Raw genomic sequence first — 21,171 nt, forward strand, 5'->3', positions numbered from 1 at the left:
TGCGAGGTTGGTGGGCCGTAAAAGGCGTTAAATTGACACAATTGAACACACCCTTGAGATTCGAGGGAGTGAGGCTTTTCTCACTCGTTTTGTTTGCGATTGCCGTTGCAGGAAATGATGTTGCTGCGGGGTGTTGCTGCTGCGTACTGCTGCTGCTGTTGGGGGTGCATGGAACAACATCTTCATCATTGCGGCACCGCAAAAATCCGCGAAACAAGTCAGCGATGTGCAAATGTGCCCCAAAACGAAGAGATGACAATACATGGCTGCTTCTAATGGGGGATCGAAGCCCCCAGAAACCCCCTTCCATATTTGGCCTATGCAAATATGCGCGACAATTGATACTTGGCATCGAAATGCGTAATCCAAAACGTGACAGCGATTTAAGAGGATTGTATTCACTGAAATGCTAAGTCAAATTATGAAACTTACAGGAGGAGTGTGAATTCGAAAGCTTCCTATGTACGGAGAAGACAAAAGAAGTATGAGCAGTTCTTAGTTAAATATTTTATGATTTTTTGAATGACTTTACTTTTGTAATTACTTTCAGAGCCCTATAAACTATAATACCCCCACTCCAGCAACCAGCAACTTTCCTAGATCGAAAATGCCTGCAAACACGACTGTCAAAACAGGCAAACAAATTGTGCAAATAAGTCGGGGAAATGTTATTTATGCCCGTAAGATTTTCCCTGATTAAATAACTAAGGCCCGGGCCAGTCGCCTCGCCGCTTGTTTTGCAGAATGACAGCAGTTGCAACTTAGCCGAGCTCCAAATGTGTCAGCATCGGTTGCATATTAATGGCCCGGAGGTGTGCATGCCAATTGTCATGCGCTGAAATGCTTGTTAACAACGTCGATTGCTTTTGGCCAAGTCAGTCGTCTATATATCCCCAGTCGCCGCACCAGCACCAGCCCCACCCCCAGCCAGAAAGCAAATCCAACTCCACATCCACTTCCAAATCCGAGCTAAAGCCAAAGCCGAATCCAACTGAACCTCCTGCTCTCCCACTTTTTCCTCTTTTTAATCAAAAAGAAGTCGATGCTCCTGACTCCAGACTCCTCCCCCGTGGCAATAACGCCACACATTTGTAATGTTGCTTCTGTTTTTGGATGAAAGAGGAGCCCAGGAAGCAGCAGAGACAGTAGAGAAACTGCACCGAATGCTCACACTGAGAAATATAATCTGGCAGTCGAAAAATAAAATTTAAAGTTAATTGAAAGTAGATAAATGGTAGAAATCCAAATTTAATAGCATTGCCTGTTTATGTTTTCAAGGATATGTAACATTATTTATTAACAATTTTGCTAGAATTTTCAGAATTGTATAGATTTATTCCCGGTGCATCTTTTAGATGCATTTTACAAGTTACTTTAAGGCAATCAATTTGTAGTCGAATCGCGTGGATCGCAAACGGGCGGGCGGGTGATGGGTTGGAAAAACCAATCAAAAGAGCGTTGCGAACGCAAATTGAACGGCAAATGGTTGCAAGATGATATTTCAATACACCAGCTTGCCGGGATCACCTGTACACCGGACTTCCAACCCTTTCACTCCCCTTCGGCCATCACTTTTTGGCCATAAATTATGGACGGGCGACGCCTGCGCGTAGTTTTCTTACTTTTTTGCAGTTATGATTATCGCGCCAGGATGGAAGAATGGGGCAGCTAAGGAATACATACGTTCCGTTCCTGTGTGTGCAAACAAATGTAAAAAATTTTTAATTGACTTTTGCAGTTTCGCAGTTGCCGGAGCCACCGCCAGTTGCACTTTTTATGGCCCCTCGCGTGTATGGCAGCTTAAAAGTTAATAAAACACGCCCAATGATAACAAGCCGCCAACAACATACATATATTGCCCCTGAGGTCTTCATCATCGTTTCGTATTTCCCAACATTGTGAGCTGATCCCCAGATCCCAGATCCGCCAGCATCCCAGTCGATCCTCGCCAGGTTACCAGAAGTTTTCGGAGCTTCGAGCTCGTAGAAAAACAATCAATTAGGCCCACAAGTAGCTTCCAACTCCAAGGGAGCGCCATAAGTTTCCGTCTCCCCCCAAGATCACGATGGTGATGATGGGGCCTCGGATGGTTAGGATGGTCCGGATGGCTGGCATGTTGCCCAGTGGCATCGACACGACTTTGATTCTCTTTCCGCGCCGACTGGCAGGAGTTTTATGGCCTGCTTTGGCGAAATTTATGTTACATTTTTATAGTTCCAGTGTAAATTGACTTTTAAAATGCAAAAATTTATCATAGCAACGGGCTGCAGTATGCAGGGGGAAGTCCCGCGCCAACTTTAATTGCCTGCGCACCGCAAGACGGTGGCAACTCTGGCGGAAGCTTCGAAAAGTCAAAAGAAAGCTCTGTGAATGGGACGATAAACATCTGCGCGGTTCCAAGAGGAAAACAACCCCCAAAATTGTTCTCCCAGGCTATATTTATTGGAGAACGTTTAGATACCCTAAATCATAATTAATGATTGTAATATTATATTAAGAAAACGAAATACAAATTTAAAATAGGAAATTCATAAGCTATCTTGGCTATTTTAATCAACGTTTGTTCGAGGTCACCTATTGAAAGTCATTACTGAATATAAAGCTATTAGAATAGGGCCATAAATTAAAAAAAAAATTTGGTTAGGCTAAGATTATTTTGATTTTTAAATTATCCTTATATGTATATCGTATAAGCCAAACATTCTAGATAACCAAAAAACTCAACGGCAGAGTATGAAACAAAACACAGTCGTAAAAGCTTTTCGCCGAGTCAAAACATTTCGCGGACCTTGGCACTCAACGTTGTTTTATCCATATAGTTTTTTTGATTAATTCGCTAGTGCAGTTTACGCCCCAAACCACAGGAAAAAGCTCCGGAAAAGTTTGGGGTGTTCAATTGCATGACGAAACAGCCGCGGAACAGTTGCGTCGCTCCTTGATTAGCTGAATAAGCGGGAAAAATCCATAAATTGATTGAGGAAATCTCGGGAAACTAGAGTGAAATGCTGCTGCCAACGGTCAGCGGCCAATCCGCCGCAGGATGCAAGTGGAGAAACTGCTGTCGCCGCAGCTGGGAAATGCTGATGGCACCCGTGTCGCCCAAGAACCTCAGGACCACGGCGCTCTTGACGAGCATCTATCAGTTGGTAAGTTCAAACATATATAGTAGCGGATTATATAAGATTGGGGAATGGATATCTCAGGCGGGGCGCAGCGCACTGGCACGCAGGGAGATCCGGGAATCCCCGAGCAATCCACAATGTGCAGCCGAGGCCCCAAATACAAAAATTGCGCACTGGATATGCAAAGCCATACCCCACTGGGCGCGCAAGGAGGCGTCGAAGGCGGCAATGGAACGCTCGCCCCCGCCCACCCCCGGTAGTCCAGGGGCGGAGCGAAGGAGACGCTCCTGCGGCGCAATGCGTCCGCACTTCAGTTTCGTGATCGGAAACGTGCCAGGACGAGCACCCTTTTTAAAGCTCTTTCCGAGAAATATAGTGGGAGTTGTTGCGAGAGCTGCTAGAAGCAGTTGGGAATTGTAGAAGCAGCTTTCTGGCTTCGTTCAGTTTGGTGAGAAATAGGGGTGGTAGCTTCAGCAGATCGCTGGGTTGTTCCGGTTTTCGCAAACACTTTTGAAAAGTGAGATCCTAAACAGTCGCTTTATATATTCCCCAGTTAATCTCCCACTGCGCTCTGTTTCTGGTACTCCTGGGACTGGCACATGCCGAACAGATGTGTGAGGTCTTGGAGCTGGACATCCTGGACCAGAAGGACAATGGTTTCTACAACATGTCGCCCTTCCACAACGATCTTCGCCTGCAAACCGCTGCACAATTGGCCGTCGCCACGGAGAATCTTCTCTACGTGATGGCTGGAATCGCGGGTACCTACGCCCTGAGTGCCATATCCCTGTTTTTTGGAGTCTTCAAGAATCGGCCGGGCCTAATCATACCCTGGCTGGTCGTGGAGTTCCTATTAATGATTGGTTTGGGGGCACTGGTCTTCATGCTGAGGGATACGAAAATCGTGCAGTTGCTCGGTGGTCAAGTGCCCTACTGTAAGTTTGGATTTAAGGCTTAAATTGTAAAGTATATGCTAAAAATAAGCTTATATTTCAGTTATCATTTGCTACATCTTGATCTGCATGGATTACTGCAAGTGGTATGTGATGCATAGCTTCTACCAGAGCCTACGAACCATGAATAAGCTTCGGGAGATTGCCACTGTGGCCATACCATGTCCAGCTCCAGGAGCCGTAAGTTGGGATCAATATTTTGAAAACTTTAAAATGAACTTCCTTATACATTAGATACCATATCGTTTCCAACGCGAGCACATGTATTTGGGCAGCAATGGATATAAGCACATTCTAACCGAGTCTCCCGATGGACAGTGTTAAAGATTGATTACTGAAAGATTGGATATTTTTGGAACTTCCCATCAGGTGTCTTGATTGCAATTGCACTACAAATTCTGTATTGCAAAACAGAGTGTGATATGGTTATGGTAGAGATACTATTTTATATGGCCAACGGACATGGATCGGCTTGTTAAAAAGGCAGAATCGGTTCAAAGCGATCGGTGAATACATAAACTATTTTTGTGCTATTTTAGCTCCCAAAGCACCTTAAATGAATTAAAAAAGTAATAATAATATTTGGTCACTAACGCGACTCGAACTCGGAACTTCCAAGCGAAGGTCGCACTCTCTAACCCCTAGGCTAAGGCAGCGAAGCTCTCGCAAAAGCCGAGATCGATAAAACCCCAAAATCTTGAAACGAAAAACTTGTCTTAAATAAATTGGCGTTCATACAAATAGCAACGAAGTTTGAAGCTCAGTTTCTCTGTAGATTTACGACTACTTAACTATAATATGCCTTAAATTCTGTTGACTAGCAATATTTTATGTATTTCTATTTTGTAGCACAGAACGAAATAAGTACGAATATCAAATAAAAGTGCAAAATTGTAACATATCTAATAAACGTGTTTTTTATTAGTTCCACACTTACTAATGTACATGAACATCAAGTTAGAAAAATGTTTGGAATATTGCAGTTTTGGGTGCTTTTATTTATTTATTTTATTATTTTACAGATGCACATTATCAATAATATCTTTCTTTTCTTAGGATTATTTGTTCCACTAGCCTCTTCGTCCCTTTTGCTTCATAATTGGCGCTGGCAAAGTGGTTCCTACAGTGGTGGTACTCGGTGTGCTGGCTCCCATTAGACTCATATCGTTATCCAGGCTGTCCATTACAAAGTCCACCACGGTTATATTGTTAGCGCCTTCAGAGTCCCCCTTATCTGTGGGGATACTGATCTGGAACTGCAGCAAGACCACCAGATAAGTGACCATTGTGGTTAAGAGTCCCTTGAAGAGAGTCCTGTTCACATCAAAGAAGCCACCACAGTTGATGGTCGATGGATTCATTTCGGTGGCTCGCAAAAACATGTTTATCTCCGTCTGGGCATCCGAGTTCATCCAGTTCAGCTCCACCATGAGTAGTTTCTTCTGGAAATTGGTTCGCACATTAACAGAGGCATAATGTGCCTCATCGCAAATATAGAAGAGCAGGCCTATGTTCCACAAAGCCGTGATAGTCAGTCCTATGTCCTTGATGCCAAATCCCTCGGAGAGTTGCGACATTAGTCCATAAATCGAAAGGGTAATGATGAAGAACAGGTAGAGACTCATGAAAACAAAGGTGTAGCACAGGGCATTTCCAGTATCCCGGGTCAACTTGCTCAGTCGCAGCCACAGCACCCGATAGTCCGCCACCATGGCAGCGGGTCCAATGTGTTTCAGTGCCTTCTGGAACCGCTCCGCCAGAAGATGAGCCGTAATGCTCATGGCCTCGCAGATAATGAACCACCAGGCACCCAGCATGGCAGTCAAGTTGTCCAGGATGCAGTAGGGCACCACCTGGTTAATGTTCAGGTCCGACATGGTGATGTGCGTGATGACCACCGATAAGACCGAGAGAATTGGCAGCACGGTGGCTATATACACCGCTTTCTGTCGCAATTTCAGAGGCAAACTGTGCCCGGATATCTGGTAGTACAACACCTCAAAGTCATCCCAATCATTAAAGAGTTTCGCTATCTTCCTGGCCTCGTACCACAATATGGGTATAATCATAATGGGCAGGATGTTGACCAGAAACAGGTAGGCAATCACCGCCTCCTCGAAGGGTCCACTTAAGGATCGCACAATATGGATGCGGTTGTTGGCCACATAGCCTACATAGCACTAAAAAGAGGTTTTGGGTTGCATAATGGTATCCATATTCAATTTTGGAAAATGTTATGCAAACACACTCACCGCCAGGAGCACAAAGAAAACCACCGAGTAAATAAAGGAGGCGGAGTTCATTTCGAACTTGGCACGAGCAGGACCACGTCGCACGATGGGTAATACTCCAATAATCCTCAAGAACCAATTGACGGGAGCTATGTTCCGGTAGAAAACACTCTGAAAGCAGCGAAATCCAGTTTTACAAAGCTTTTTTAGCAGTTTTAGCAGTAGAGGAATCCACAAACCGGAGTAAATTCCGGATTATTAGAGGCCGTGCTGTCCGAGCTCTTTTTCCTATCCAACGGAGGAGCTTCGTAGTCCGCATCCAATCGCTCCGCCAATCCAATGGAGTACTTGCGGACCCCGTACAAGTATGCCTGGGCATTAGCACTGTTCAGCGGTTTTGCATTGAGAAACACCGCGTCACCCTTCTTGCGTCGATAGTAGTTGGCCATTCCGGAGAGACTGTGTCCGGAATTTCCTTGTCCATGGCCTTTTACCACTTTTCCGCCAGACGGTCGCATTAGCCATGCACTTGCACACGCCCATTTATCGACCACGCCCCCTGTTGACTTAGAGCCGGAGTTTTAGTTTCCTGTTGATGTGCGTTGTTTGTCTTTTGAATGAATTAACCTTAGCCCGGTGTCCCAATTTCGAATTTGTGTCAATGGCGCGCAATTGGCGACTTGCAACACTGAAACCGGGCTGGCAGGTTACCGATTTAGTATTTAAATGCTAAGTAATTTTTTGGTCTAGTCCGGTCACACTGGTGGGTGTGGGTGCGAAAGATAAATAAATAAATATTGTTGAAAATGGACAGGGAAAAGTTGATTGTGCCCAATCAAATTGGCTATCTGATACTAAAGGAAGATGGAGCAGTTCTGGAGTCCGGCGGCGATCTGAAGAACGATGAGCGCAGTGCAAATGTGATAATGGGATTGTTGAATCTCACAGAGAGGTGCGTTTTCAAACAAAGGATGAAGGAATTTTGCAATTATTACGCCTTTATTGTAGCATCGACGAGTCCTTCATGCCGTACAGCAGCTGCGAGAGGATCACCATCGACTACGAGCAGCACTACTACAGCATCTGCATGTCCAACCGTCGAATATACATCGTTAAGATCAGCAAATCGCATAACGGAATCACCACAACCACGAGCTCCTCCTCGTCGAACAGCGTGTATAACGATGCCAGCGATTCCGGGGCGGTGCTGGCTTGAAATCCGTCTTCGGATGTCCGGCCCACTTGCAGATTCTGTTGGCAGGCAACCGGGCAAAGACACCACAATTGGCGCACTCCCATTATTTACCTAATCCTCCTGTTTATTTGTCAAAAAATACATCATCTGTGAGCTCTTGCTCGAAAATGCGCCTCGCTTCCTGGGTGACGTCCAGTAAGGTGGCCTTGCTATTGCACAGGATCACATAGTACTGCCTGTAGTTACAGCGCCGCTTGACAATCCAATAGTCATTGGTGGTCTTCACCTGAACTTCCTCGGCAGGAGCACTTTCCATTTCCGCCTTGCCACTGCCATTGGCCAAGTCAGCAATGATACTGAGCACATTGCGGGGCAGCCCTTGGGGCAGGTGCCTCTGAAAGTTCGTGTGGTGCTGGAGGCTCTGTTCGTTAATGAACAAGTACTTGGGCGCCGTTTCGCTGTTCCCGCTGGAGTTGTCCTGGCCTGCCGCACCCACCGCCTCCTTAGTCAACTCGCTGGATATGTCCCGGGCCAACGAAGTCAGTTGGGGAGCCATGTAAGCATGGAGATCGTCGTAGAGATCTTGTTTCGGCGCAGTCTGGTCAGCTGACAGATTTGGAATGTTTTAACTTGATTATGTTGGCTATTTAGTTCTAATCCTTAACATACCATTTAAAAACAGGCACAGAGTTATGTGCAAAGCGCGGTAGATGAGCAGGTAGTAGAGTTTGGCCTCCTTGTCCAGTGTGACATAGACCTTCACGGGATGATCTTCATCACTCACAGCCTCCTGTTCGTCTCCCGCGCCCTTCTGCCGACTTTTTACGAATCCGCCCACCTGACACTCACTTATGCTTCGCTTTAGTGAAGGAGACACTGCAATGGTGGAGCTGCTGGCCTCGACTTTCAGAACGTCTTGCACGACATACGAGTGCACGCAGTGCAGATCCTCCGGGCTGAGTTTTCCGCCGCAAAGGACCTGCTCCTGGTAGAGCATTATGCTCTCCTTGATGTCGGGGAAGGTCTCGCACAGGGTGCCAAAGTTTTGGGCTCTCAAGAAGAGCGATTTATCCAGGGGCAGATACTGAATGGAATGCAGCATATCAATGATATCATATTGCGCGGGATCCCTCAGGTTGGTCAGATGCTGATCATAGAACTGGAGTAGCTTCTGGCAGAGCTGTTCTCTACGCATATCCGGATTAGTTTCCTCACTTCCGCAGGAGGAGAAGCATCCGTTTTGAAAGCGAAACATTTGATAGCATTGTCTTAGTATTGCTCTATAAATCCTGTCGGAGATCTCGGCACCCCGATAATCGGCAACCTCCACGCCCTCCTTTAAGCGCACCTCCTTGGGAACATTCAGGACCAGTACTAACCAATATCCTGGCTCGGGTTGGTAGAAGAGTTGGGTGGTTTTCTGGGTATGCAAGGCCTGACAATCATCTTCGGATGTAAAAGTACTGCAAGTACAGCAAATTCTGTATTATTACCCACTTCTCTCTATGTCAAAAGTTCCATTAATACCCTGTGAACCTTATGATGGCCTCACTTAGTCCCACATCCTTGATTTTCGTATTTAATTCAATGTCATTTGGATGGTAAAACAAAACCTTCTTGTGTTCCTGAAAACATTACTCATTAGGGGCGTTTCCCTTGCCTTAAATTGATTTGCGCACCTCGCCTTCAACTTGGCCAAAGCTCGAGTTGAATATGTAAAAGCTGCGTAACGTAATTTCCACACGTTGCAATAATTTAGCCATATCTTTTTGCACCGAATTAAAAGTATTTATTTTGGCAAAAGGTAAATAATGAAAAGGTACTATCGCGTCCTTCATTGCCAACCAGGGCTGCATTATACCAAAGGTAATGTGCTAGTATATACCAAAACTTTGCACTACCACACTTAAATAGGCGACAAAATAAAAAAAAATACCACACATTGAAATATACAAATTACGAATTTTCATTTATTTTGGAATTTAAATTCAATAAAGAAATTTGGATTTCATCAAATATATATATATCCTGGTATTTACTGGAATTTAGAATTTTTCTGATGCCTTCCCTTTTGACAATGCAGAAAGGGAAGTGGCCATCCATTATTTCCTCATATTTATCTCGAGAGAATTGCGTGCTAAAGTGTGTTTATTTGGAAATGTATTTAGTTTAAGCCTGGATTCCTCCACGGAGACGGAGCACCAAGTGAAGGGTCGACTCCTTCTGGATGTTGTAATCGGAAAGGGTGCGTCCGTCTTCCAGTTGCTTGCCGGCGAAGATGAGACGCTGCTGATCTGGGGGGATTCCCTCCTTATCCTGAATCTTAGCCTTCACATTCTCAATGGTGTCCGATGGCTCAACCTCCAAAGTGATGGTCTTGCCAGTGAGGGTCTTCACGAAGATCTGCATACCACCACGCAGACGGAGAACCAAGTGAAGGGTCGACTCCTTCTGGATGTTGTAATCGGACAGGGTGCGTCCGTCTTCCAGTTGCTTGCCGGCGAAGATGAGACGCTGCTGATCTGGGGGGATTCCCTCCTTATCCTGAATCTTAGCCTTCACATTCTCAATGGTGTCCGATGGCTCAACCTCCAAAGTGATGGTCTTGCCAGTGAGGGTCTTCACGAAGATCTGCATACCACCACGCAGACGGAGAACCAAGTGAAGGGTCGACTCCTTCTGGATGTTGTAATCGGACAGGGTGCGTCCGTCTTCCAGTTGCTTGCCGGCGAAGATCAGACGCTGCTGATCTGGGGGGATTCCCTCCTTATCCTGAATCTTAGCCTTAACATTCTCGATGGTGTCCGACGGTTCTACCTCAAGGGTGATGGTCTTTCCGGTCAAAGTCTTCACGAAGATCTGCATACCACCACGCAGACGGAGAACCAAATGGAGGGTTGACTCCTTCTGGATGTTGTAATCGGACAGGGTGCGTCCGTCTTCCAATTGCTTGCCAGCGAAGATCAGACGCTGCTGATCTGGGGGAATTCCCTCCTTGTCTTGGATTTTAGCCTTCACATTCTCAATGGTGTCCGATGGCTCAACCTCCAAAGTGATGGTCTTGCCAGTGAGGGTCTTCACGAAGATCTGCATACCACCACGCAGACGGAGAACCAAGTGAAGGGTCGACTCCTTCTGGATGTTGTAATCGGACAGGGTGCGTCCGTCTTCCAGTTGCTTGCCGGCGAAGATGAGACGCTGCTGATCTGGGGGGATTCCCTCCTTATCCTGAATCTTAGCCTTCACATTCTCAATGGTGTCCGATGGTTCAACCTCCAAAGTGATGGTCTTGCCAGTGAGGGTCTTCACGAAGATCTGCATACCACCACGCAGACGGAGAACCAAGTGAAGGGTCGACTCCTTCTGGATGTTGTAATCGGACAGGGTGCGTCCATCCTCAAGCTGCTTGCCGGCGAAGATCAGACGCTGCTGATCTGGGGGGATTCCCTCCTTATCCTGAATCTTAGCCTTCACATTCTCAATGGTGTCCGATGGCTCAACCTCCAAAGTGATGGTCTTGCCAGTGAGGGTCTTCACGAAGATCTGCATACCACCACGCAGTCGGAGAACCAAGTGAAGGGTCGACTCCTTCTGGATGTTGTAATCGGAAAGGGTGCGTCCGTCCTCCAGTTGTTTGCCGGCGAAGATGAGACGCTGCTGATCTGGGGGGATTCCCTCCTTATCCTGAATCTTAGCCTTCACATTCTCAATGGTGTCCGATGGCTCAACCTCCAAAGTGATGGTCTTGCCAGTGAGGGTCTTCACGAAGATCTGCATACCACCACGCAGACGGAGAACCAAGTGAAGGGTCGACTCCTTCTGAATGTTGTAATCGGAAAGGGTGCGTCCGTCCTCCAGTTGTTTGCCGGCGAAGATGAGACGCTGCTGATCTGGGGGGATGCCCTCCTTGTCTTGGATCTTAGCCTTCACATTCTCAATGGTGTCCGATGGCTCAACCTCCAAAGTGATGGTCTTGCCAGTGAGGGTCTTCACGAAGATCTGCATACCTCCTCGCAGACGCAGAACCAAGTGAAGGGTCGACTCCTTCTGGATGTTGTAATCCGACAGGGTGCGTCCATCCTCAAGCTGCTTTCCGGCGAAGATCAGACGCTGCTGATCTGGGGGAATTCCCTCCTTATCCTGAATCTTAGCCTTAACATTCTCAATGGTATCAGAAGGCTCTACCTCGAGGGTGATAGTCTTTCCGGTCAAAGTCTTCACGAAGATCTGCATACCTCCACGCAGACGGAGAACCAGGTGAAGGGTCGACTCCTTCTGGATGTTGTAATCGGAAAGGGTGCGTCCGTCCTCCAGTTGTTTGCCGGCGAAGATGAGACGCTGCTGATCTGGGGGGATTCCCTCCTTATCCTGAATCTTAGCCTTCACATTCTCAATGGTGTCCGATGGCTCAACCTCCAAAGTGATGGTCTTGCCAGTGAGGGTCTTCACGAAGATCTGCATACCACCACGCAGACGGAGAACCAAGTGAAGGGTCGACTCCTTCTGAATGTTGTAATCGGAAAGGGTGCGTCCGTCCTCCAGTTGTTTGCCGGCGAAGATGAGACGCTGCTGATCTGGGGGGATGCCCTCCTTGTCTTGGATCTTAGCCTTCACATTCTCAATGGTGTCCGATGGCTCAACCTCCAAAGTGATGGTCTTGCCAGTGAGGGTCTTCACGAAGATCTGCATACCTCCTCGCAGACGCAGAACCAAGTGAAGGGTCGACTCCTTCTGGATGTTGTAATCCGACAGGGTGCGTCCATCCTCAAGCTGCTTTCCGGCGAAGATCAGACGCTGCTGATCTGGGGGAATTCCCTCCTTATCCTGAATCTTAGCCTTAACATTCTCAATGGTGTCAGACGGCTCTACCTCGAGGGTGATGGTCTTTCCGGTCAAGGTCTTCACAAAGATCTGCATTTTGGATTATTCTGCGGGCAGAAAATAGAAAGGTGGAAAATTAGTACGAAATCAGATGAGTTTCGTTGAAATTACAAAACTACTGAAAGTAGCTCCTTGGCTGGGCAATAGAATGGAAAACTTATTTATCGACGCCAACTTTGTTGAGAAACCCCTATTCCCCCCTACCCCTTACGAATATTGGAACAAAGGGAAGCAAAGGAACAGGGAACAAAGGGTAGTTGAGAAACCTTTGTTCCGTTGCTTCGTCACCGTTTTCGTGGTGCGAGTGTGTGCATGTATGTATACGCAGCTGAAATGCATACATATTATTTTGTGTGTATACGCTGACGTCACAATTACATGCAATAGGAAATTTTCAGACGTGGCTTTGTTTAAACAAACGACTCTATTTCAGCTAAAAATAACCGGATTTCGTTGGTTAAATACTTCAATTAACTAAACAAGTAATAAACTGCACACAAATGCGCGAGTGCGTACGTGAATTCTCGAATTTTCAGATGCGTCACTGCGAATTTCACAATTTGCCAATAAATCTTGGCGAAAATCAACACGCAACTTTTATTTTTAGATTTGTTTGCGTTTTGATGCCAATTCGATGGGAAAACAAGATGCGTGGCTGCCAATTTCTTATTTTCTAAATACGCAGAGCGTTGAATAAGAAAAAAAAATGGCCGAACAAAGACCTTGAAATGCATTTTTTTTTTTAAATTAATTGTCTTGTTGCTCTTATAACTAACTTGTAAAACTTACTTAACTTGTAAAAACTTACGTTTCTTGTGAATTTCGAGAATGTTCTTTGAATTATACTTTAATCACCAACAATTAAGTAATAACTTTTCGCTGAACGCGCTTTTCTTTTTGCTTGTACTTGCTGCTGCAAATGTCAAATGATTTTAAATGCGACCGTTGGGGAACGCTGCTTATAAGCCTTCGGTCTCCCTTGAAAAGCACTAAAAAATACCGCAGTGTTCGTAACACTTTAATACAGAGAAAAAAATTGTTCCGAAATGTTTTTGATACGTACGAATACTTTGTATTACAAATTTTAGTTTTTGATGTATCACTTTTTTCGTATTTTCCGTTTTAACTCACCACAGTACAAAACAATAAAATATTTTTAAGACAATTTCAAATTGAAACCTTTCTCGTACTGACTTGACCGGCTGAATGAGGATTTCTACATAAACAACCTACTTCTTACCATGACATTGAATGCATTGCCACCTTTGATCAAAACTTACAAGTCTAAGGCTTGCTAGGATTGGAGTTTTGGAATTTTAGACCCTTGTTAGTTTGCTTTTGAAATAGCACTGTCTTCTCTACCGGCTAGAATTTTGAAACTCGCAGCTTGACTGGAAATTTAAAAAGTAATTCTGTGTATGCAAAGGGTGTTTTATAAGTGTGATGTGTTGAGCGTTGCGGCAACGACTGCTTATGTATATATTTCCAAACTTATTGTTTTTGAAGTTTTTTAAATAGGACTATCTGGCAACGCTGCGCATAATCTTTTACAAGCTTTTCTCCATCCATTTTTAAGTAAAAGTTGTTATGTACTCTTCGGGTAAATAAATGTTCAATCTCTTTAAGTGGGCTTACATTCGGATAAGTAACGAAAACCTGGATAATATATAAGTACATGTAATCCCCTGTGCTTTCACCGTGTGGCCATATACCCACAAACGTTAATTTTTGCAGAGCCCCGCACGGTCACACCACGGATCGGCGATTTTCGATTTTGGACAGTACTGATTGCAAGCGCAGCGAAAGCAAAATGGAGCTGGAGATTTTGAACGCGAAGAACAGCAAGCCGTACGGCAAGGTGAAGGTGCCCTCCGGCGCCACGCCTATCGGCGATCTGCGCGACATAATCCACAAGACCCTGAAGCAGACCCCACACGCGAATCGCCAGTCGCTGCGCCTGGAACTGAAGGGCAAGAGCCTGAAGGATACGGACACAGTGGAATCGCTGTCGCTGCGTTCCGGCGACAAGGTCTATGTGAAGGATCTGGGTCCCCAGATTGGCTGGAAGACCGTTTTCCTGGCCGAGTACGCCGGCCCACTGATCGTATACTTGATTTTCTACTTCCGACCGGAGTTGGTGTACGGCAAAGCTGCCAGTCTGCCGATTTCCCTAACCACCCAGTGAGTTTGTAGAAAGTAGTCTCTGAAGTCTTTCGATTGTCGACCTAATCGACCCCGTCGCTTATGCAAACTAAAACGCAACGGCTCTGCATAATTATCCACGAACTTTGGATGGTGGTTCACCCAGTAACCCGCTTTCTTTTCTCTTTTGCCCCAGCATTGCCGCCGGCTGCTATACGGTCCACTATGTGAAGCGTCTGCTGGAGACCATCTTCGTGCACCGCTTCTCTCACGCCACCATGCCGCTGAGGAATCTCTTCAAGAACTGCACATACTACTGGGGATTCACCGCCTATGTGTCCTACCACGTGAACCATCCGCAGTTCACCTCGCCCTGCATGTGCACCGTGTGGGGAGCTCTAGCGGCATTCGCTGTACGTATTAGGGGCTCTGGATTATGGATCTGGGTTATATGTTTTCGTTTTCGTAATCTACCGGTTTCATTTGCTTTTGTTCGAAACATTTGTTTCTTAATACCAAAGGTGTAGCTTTTTGTTAAAACCCCAATTGGTCAAACAATTTGTAAAAATTTGTGTGCTATATATTTCGGATCCATTAATCATATATACAGACCCCCAAACTAAGCCGCACACTTTTCACTTTCAGCTCTGCGAACTAGGAAACTTTTCGGTGCACATTGCCCTACGCAACCTGCGTCCGCCGGGAACCAAAGTGCGCAAGATTCCGGTGGCCGATAGAAATCCCCTCACCAAGCTGTTCGAGTAAGTGGTCACTAAAAACATCCACAGCTCAAGTTTATTAATTCGCGCTCTTCGAACTACAGCTTGGTTTCTTGTCCCAACTACACGTATGAGATCGGTGCCTGGGTTTCATTCTCTGTGCTGACTTCTTGCCTGGCTGCCTATCTGTTCGCTTTTGCCGGAGCCTTCCAGATGACCGTTTGGGCCTTGGCCAAGCATCGCAACTACAGGAAGGAGTTCAAAGACTACCCTCGCCAGCGCCGCTCCATCTTCCCCTTCGTCCTGTAGGTTGGATGTGGGTGTCCCCATGACGCATTCGCTGTATTACCTATTCCACATTATACATTTACACATTTGGCTAGCGTTTAACAGGGTAGTTGTCTAGTGAACTTTGTGCTTTCGTTGATTTAAAGCAAATACAAATTGGAGAAGCGTACATTTGGCGTGTTTTCGTCGCTTTTTGGACTTTGATCGATCGTATGGGAAGTTCGACGAAGCGCGTGTAATCAGTAATAGTTTATTTGGGCCATTTAAAGGTGTGCCAGGTGCTAAAAATGAGTGGCCACCTTGGTCAGCTGTTAAACTCATTTATTTTTAACACTTTAATTTCAGAATGAAACGAATTTTTTTAAGCTTTAGTAAACAAATAATGCATTTTTATTGAACATACATTTTAAAACAACGCGCCATCTGGGGTTGCCACACTGGTGAACTCCGTACCGTTTGGCATCTCCAGCGAAGCTAAGTTGGCTGCGGCTGATAATTTTGTGTTTACATTTTGCCGGTAAATCGAAAACTGGATTTAGAGGCCCTAAATTAACCATGAATCTGTTCGAGGAGCTGGACACCTTGGACCCCTCCTTCAAACTCGAACCTCCCCGCATCGAGACGCCCACGGCGCACAAGATTACCGTGCTGATACTGCTCAAACAGTATGTGATTGTAGGTGCACCCACTATTTACTCCGTGAAAACCAATTTCTAACATATATCAATTTTTAAAGAACAAAAAAAATTGTTTAGATACTGGTATATCCATGCGCACCCAGCGACGGCGCATGTTCTATATGCTAGTTTTCAAGCTCATCCAGGAGCAGGACAAGAGTTACAATGAGCTACATAGTTTGTTGACCACGGGGAAATACAAACTGGATACACTGATGCTGGAATCCTTCGAAAAAGCCATGTCGGAGTTTTGTGCGGGCAGCATTGAGGCTTTATTTGACTTCTCGGAGATCCAGAACATCGACGAGATCCTAAACGAAAACTATGGCATTAGCCAGTTCAGCATGGTGGGCGTTTATGTGCGCAGAGTGGGCGTGGTGCTGGAGCGCCTCAGTTTCCCTGAGATGATGGATATGTACAAGAACGTGTGCTCCTATTACGAGAGAGGAGTTCGAGCTGCTGCCTCTGGTTCCAGAATGGCCGTAGCCGGAGGTATTCTGCACAGGGAGGAGACTCCTCCTCCGAATCCCATAACAGAAAAGCCTGAGGACCCTAAAACTAAGAAGAAAGTGGAGACCGTAGCTCGTATTGCCAAAGAACGCAATCCCCTGAGCAAATGGGCACCAAAACAGGCAAAGTTTTTCATCAACAAACAGTCGGAACTGCTGGAGAACAACGAACGTATGGCTTTGCCTCCTTTGGAACTCCAGAAGAAGGTGCAGGAGATCATACACGACCTCCCACTAACAACTACACCATATTTCCTGGGCTACATGAATCAGTTGAGAGTTAGGGATTACTACAATGCTCTCTCTGCCCTCCACAGAGCATTGGACAGGAGTCCCGTGCGCCTGATGAGCCAGGAGAAGGGGTACCAGTATTTTTGTGTCAATCTGGCGGTGCTACATGCCACCTTTGGTCATCGGGATGAAGCGCTAGCAGCACTCAGGGAAAGCATTATGCTGGCTCAGGAACACGGCGACAAAAGGAGTCTCAACCTTGCCAACACTTGGTACTGCTTGCTCAGGGATGAGCTTCCCTTGTCCGCTGTTCAAAAGAGCGTTCAGGATGCCAACGAAGTGGATGGCTCTCTGCTGCAGAACTACACCTTAGCCCTACACTTCGCTGTAAAACTAGGAACGGTGGCTGGCTACCAACCACTAAGACTCTTTGATCTCCTGCAGCACAGCGACAATCTCACTAATCGCAACAACTTCGCCGACCACGCATCAGAGGCCCTTGCGTTGAGGAGTGCTGTTTGGTCTGCTTATGGAAGGCATGAGCTAGCTGCTTTGTACTCCCAAGTCCTATTGACAGGCAGAGACAGGTTCGGTAGTGGATCTGCAGGTTTGGGAAGCGCTTTGGCCAGTTTCGCCCTGTGGCTTCAGTTGCAAGGAGAACCACAACTATCCAAAGTACTTCTACATCATGCTAAACAGCGCTTTCCGCGTTTGCCCAGCGCCGAAGGTTGGATGATAAGCCAGTGCCATGTGGTCATTCAGGCGGGAATCTACCAGTGTCGCTGGCACGATGCTCTGAAGGCTTGCGATCAGCTTTATTTGATCGATCCCTCTGACTCCTTATGCCAACGTGCCTCCATATACGTGGCCAAACGCGAGTTTTTCAATGCCAGGCGCCTCCTGGACAAGTTGGCCGTGCAGGATAACGTACCATTCCTCCTTAGGATGAGGGTCCAAGTCCTGCTTGGCTATTGTGGCATGGCGAACGGTCGATTTTCAAGTGAAACTACAATGCTTCTGCTCCGTGTGTCCGAGGAAATGTCCGAGGCCCAGATGGATTACGAGCTGGCCCTGGTGGATCTGCTCCTGGCCCAGCAACTATTGCTACTCGGAATGCCGCAGAAGGCCTATCAGGCAATAAAGCGCTGCATGCACGACATTCACATCAACGGCGGTCTATATGAGCGAGCAAAAACGGATTTCGTGTTCGTTCGCTGCCTGTTGGCCATCAATCAGAATGATGCGGAGAAACGGAAAGCGCAGCTGATTAAATCGCAAGAAATCCTCCAGCGTGCAGCTCAATCATTCAAGAAACTGTCCGCACATGCGAAGGTTTTGGATGTGTACGTGTTCTTGGCACAGCGATTTAACGAATTTGGCGATCGGAATTTAAGGAACAAGTACGCTGGTGAGTTCCGACGCTATTTTACGGATCACCCGATTCCAAGGGAATATCTGGGAAGTCCTTAGTTTCCGTCTGTTGTTAAATTCTAAATAAACTTGTTCTTACAACCTAAGGAATCTCAATTCACAAGCACACAACTGGACTATTTTGACTATTAATAAACGTAGTTTTATTAATTGGTTTAAACCGCAGTGGTTGCTTGTTTATACACTGTACGCCAACTGCAATGCTAACACCTATCTGAAGTTTTGCAACGGCTCGTTTCGATTGATGAGGACGTCCTTGTTTGGGGCCGGATGTTCATAGAGTGTGGATGCGTAAATGCTGCGCTTTGAAGTGGCGTGTGGCATTTAATGGGTGGCTGCTTTATTGGGGGTATCGCTGGACGTCCTGCACCGCTCGATTTCGACTGGGATTGATTGGTATCGACAAACTTAAGCTAACGTGTGGCAATTTGCGGATTTCCTATGCCGGTTATCGTAGAGCTAATATGCGTATGTGGTAGGGGGTCTCTCTTGGTTAACGAATCAACGGTAAGCTGGGCGACGGCCCTCCAGGACCCATCGCGCTGCCGGGTCCGAGAAGCACCTGCTTCTGCTGCGACTTGTGCAGCTCCTCCATCTGGGCGCGCTCCGTCTCGAAGATGACCGGGGCGAACAGGATAACCGCGCTGGTGAAGAATATCCAGCTGGCGTTGCACGAGAACGAGTAGAAGCCCTTGACGCTCTTCACCGTGGCGCTGCTCACGGCACCGACTGCATTCCTCACTGGCTCCGGGAACATCTCGGTCAGGCCCCAGAAGCGCTCGGATGCCGTCTCATCGGGCTCCTGTGTATTGTGAACAGAAATGAGAATTAATAATATTAAAAAGAGGCTTCCAAGCAATTTAATTATACTATCTATTTACGATCGAAGTAACCTTATAGGAAATACTTTTGATGAATCACTATCTTTATCAATTGAACTTCACATTTAAGGTATATGCCTACAAACTACTTTAAATATTAAATCTTATAATGCAATTTGCAAATTAAAACAGTGCATAATTACGTTAAAGTTAGAGGAGAAAAAAGTTTATGATGACAATGACCTTTATCGCATGCACGTTGTGGCTAACAGCTGATTCATTTCTTGGCTAAAAGCCGAAAGCTAAATTTCTAAATAAACTCAAGAAGCTATCTAAGCTGTTCTTAAACTTGAGACCCTAAAGACTAATGCTACATTTGAAAACACCTAGAATGTCCTTAATGTCCGCACTCCCTTCCGAACTTTGAGGTTAGATTGCGTGCTGTGTTTACAAACAGGGTCCACTTACATCATCGTAGTTCTCGCGTTGCGGCTCATTGGAGGTCTGGAAGAAATGGGAGAAGAAAGCTATTATTGAAGGGTATCCAGTGGGTTGGTTTCATGCGCCAGCTGCTCTGATTGACCAACAATTACGTGAGCACGATAAGAAATCGGGCGGATTGGGGGATACTTGGTTTTCAGCGGGGTGGGGGAGCCAACGAGGGGCCACCACGTTTTTTACTTACGGCGGCCACTGCCCGACGCTCCGGCGTCTCGTCCTTGCTGCCGCCTAACGACGACATGCCGCTGTCCTTTTCAATGAACTCGATTTCAGGATCAGAGTCCATCAAATCCTCGATTTTCACTGTTTCGGTATCCACTTTTGCGGCTTTCAATTAACACACACGGTCGGAAATCTCGGGTTTCTGCTCTAAAGCAACCCTTTAAAGGAACGCACAAGTATCTTATCACCGGAATCGCTCACAAAATCCAGTTCGCACTGGCATTTAATTGAGCTTGAGCGGAGGTTTCGTTCGCGTTCGCTTAAAATTTATGTAAAAATTGATTTTATAAAATGCTCCTCGTGAGCTTAGTGGTGACCTCTCAGCGATAGACTCCAATTGGCCATATTAATCGATTTATCGCGGCGCATTCATGAGAAATCTCCTAGCGCGTGTTTCTTGGTAAGTGTAACGCTTTTTCAAATTCTCTTACACACTTAATAATTTACATTTTAAATGTTTATATTCTACTTCTTGCTACTTCTACTGACCCAGAAACACTCACCTTTCCCTCAGCTCCATTGTAGTCACTCATGGTCGTTAGTGAACTGCGTTAATAGTTTAAAAATGAAAATATGTATATACAATATTTTGTGGAGCCTTAAATTTAGAAACGTTGTCAAATCGAACAGCACAAATTTACAAGTACTTTGATTTCTGATTTCTGGATTGGCAACCGAAACCAGAAAGGGAAAAGCCAACTAACTATTAGTAATAAAACATTTGTTGAGCGTTCGTGTACCGTTTTTATTTATTATTCCACATCTCGTTTTCCGACTCGAAATCGCATTTATAAATTATGAAATCTTTAATACCTATTCCAATTATATACCACTTTAAGTACGCATACAGATAATGTCTTAGTTCTTGTGTGTTTTCCAGTATCTATACACATAGAAGATAATATTAAGTATGTAGTTTGACCATTAACATAAACAGTAATCGTGTATATAAGTAGTAATATTGTTGGGTAGGTATATAGTCCTGCATATAGTTGGTAAGCACATTAAGAGGTCATAAAAAACTACTTGCATCGAAGTACATCCATACATAATATATCGGTTATATTCAATGTTTTGGGCTAGAGTTTAATTTGATTCGGTCTTCGATTTTTGATTAGGTTTAAACTTTCTTTGCCTTTGCAGTCCTGTTGTAAATACCATACAAAAGTTGTGGTTTTCGGTTTGCTTTCCTTCTGTTTACCCAATTTTGCTATTTGTACCTTTGACCTGATTATATTTACTCCACGC

General features: G+C 45.7%; 8 protein-coding genes and 1 non-coding gene across 11 annotated transcripts; 4 read left to right on the forward strand and 5 right to left on the reverse strand.

Annotated features, from left to right (window-relative positions):
- Positions 1–3,002: 3,002 nt before the first annotated feature.
- On the forward strand, positions 3,003–4,976 carry LOC6610671. The gene is made up of 4 exons (XM_002035202.2): positions 3,003–3,146; positions 3,676–4,057; positions 4,119–4,255; positions 4,310–4,976. Exons 1-4 carry the CDS (start codon positions 3,003–3,005, stop codon positions 4,397–4,399), a joined length of 753 nt encoding a protein of 250 aa, XP_002035238.1. The 3' UTR covers positions 4,400–4,976.
- On the reverse strand, positions 3,205–3,475 carry LOC6610672. Its single transcript, XR_048496.2, has one exon. It is a non-coding gene; the product is annotated as a U11 spliceosomal RNA (small nuclear RNA).
- A 76-nt stretch (positions 4,977–5,052) lies between the features above and the next one.
- Positions 5,053–6,779, reverse strand: LOC6610673 (gustatory and odorant receptor 63a). Its single transcript, XM_002035203.2, has 3 exons — positions 6,546–6,779; positions 6,328–6,477; positions 5,053–6,255 (listed from the first exon to the last, which is right to left on the reverse strand). Exons 1-3 carry the CDS (start codon positions 6,753–6,755, stop codon positions 5,146–5,148), a joined length of 1,470 nt encoding a protein of 489 aa, XP_002035239.1. The 5' UTR covers positions 6,756–6,779; the 3' UTR covers positions 5,053–5,145.
- Positions 6,780–7,051: 272 nt separating this feature from the next.
- Positions 7,052–7,669, forward strand: LOC6610674 (ragulator complex protein LAMTOR4 homolog). The gene is made up of 2 exons (XM_002035204.2): positions 7,052–7,258; positions 7,315–7,669. Exons 1-2 carry the CDS (start codon positions 7,113–7,115, stop codon positions 7,520–7,522), a joined length of 354 nt encoding a protein of 117 aa, XP_002035240.1. The 5' UTR covers positions 7,052–7,112; the 3' UTR covers positions 7,523–7,669.
- Positions 7,605–9,359, reverse strand: LOC6610675 (vacuolar fusion protein CCZ1 homolog). The gene is made up of 4 exons (XM_002035205.2): positions 9,181–9,359; positions 9,029–9,126; positions 8,171–8,964; positions 7,605–8,107 (listed from the first exon to the last, which is right to left on the reverse strand). The coding sequence occupies exons 1-4, from the start codon at positions 9,355–9,357 to the stop codon at positions 7,626–7,628; spliced, it is 1,551 nt and encodes a 516-aa protein (XP_002035241.2). The 5' UTR covers positions 9,358–9,359; the 3' UTR covers positions 7,605–7,625.
- Positions 9,360–9,631: 272 nt separating this feature from the next.
- Positions 9,632–13,565, reverse strand: LOC6610676 (polyubiquitin). Of its 2 annotated transcripts, none has more exons than XM_002035206.2 (3): positions 13,514–13,565; positions 13,191–13,371; positions 9,632–12,429 (listed from the first exon to the last, which is right to left on the reverse strand). In XM_002035206.2, exon 3 carries the CDS (start codon positions 12,416–12,418, stop codon positions 9,671–9,673), a length of 2,748 nt encoding a protein of 915 aa, XP_002035242.2. In that variant the 5' UTR covers positions 12,419–12,429; positions 13,191–13,371; positions 13,514–13,565; the 3' UTR covers positions 9,632–9,670. The 2 variants fall into 2 exon arrangements, with proteins under 2 accessions (XP_002035242.2, XP_032575647.1); XM_032719756.1 differs by lacking the exon at positions 13,514–13,565 and having other exon boundaries at positions 9,632–11,782; positions 12,011–12,429; positions 13,191–13,307.
- Positions 13,566–14,125: 560 nt separating this feature from the next.
- LOC6610677 (very-long-chain enoyl-CoA reductase) lies at positions 14,126–15,700 on the forward strand. Its single transcript, XM_002035207.2, has 4 exons — positions 14,126–14,563; positions 14,721–14,937; positions 15,170–15,285; positions 15,348–15,700. Exons 1-4 carry the CDS (start codon positions 14,193–14,195, stop codon positions 15,550–15,552), a joined length of 909 nt encoding a protein of 302 aa, XP_002035243.1. The 5' UTR covers positions 14,126–14,192; the 3' UTR covers positions 15,553–15,700.
- A 275-nt stretch (positions 15,701–15,975) lies between these two features.
- LOC6610678 (anaphase-promoting complex subunit 5) lies at positions 15,976–18,475 on the forward strand (the record flags this gene model as incomplete). Its single annotated transcript, XM_002035208.2, has 2 exons — positions 15,976–16,206; positions 16,268–18,475. Coding segments are annotated over 2 exons (2,382 nt in total), but the record flags the coding sequence as incomplete, so codon positions are not given.
- A 23-nt stretch (positions 18,476–18,498) lies between these two features.
- LOC6610679 (mitochondrial import receptor subunit TOM22 homolog) lies at positions 18,499–20,615 on the reverse strand. 2 transcript variants are annotated; one of them, XM_002035209.2, is made up of 3 exons: positions 20,427–20,615; positions 19,669–19,704; positions 18,499–19,181 (listed from the first exon to the last, which is right to left on the reverse strand). In XM_002035209.2, the coding sequence occupies exons 1-3, from the start codon at positions 20,454–20,456 to the stop codon at positions 18,873–18,875; spliced, it is 375 nt and encodes a 124-aa protein (XP_002035245.1). In that variant the 5' UTR covers positions 20,457–20,615; the 3' UTR covers positions 18,499–18,872. The 2 variants fall into 2 exon arrangements, with proteins under 2 accessions (XP_002035245.1, XP_032576061.1); XM_032720170.1 differs by lacking the exon at positions 20,427–20,615 and adding an exon at positions 19,886–20,242.
- Positions 20,616–21,171: the final 556 nt, after the last annotated feature.

This window comes from Drosophila sechellia, chromosome 3L (genome assembly GCF_004382195.2).
Source record: "Drosophila sechellia strain sech25 chromosome 3L, ASM438219v1, whole genome shotgun sequence".
Classification (NCBI taxonomy): domain Eukaryota; kingdom Metazoa; phylum Arthropoda; class Insecta; order Diptera; family Drosophilidae; genus Drosophila; species Drosophila sechellia.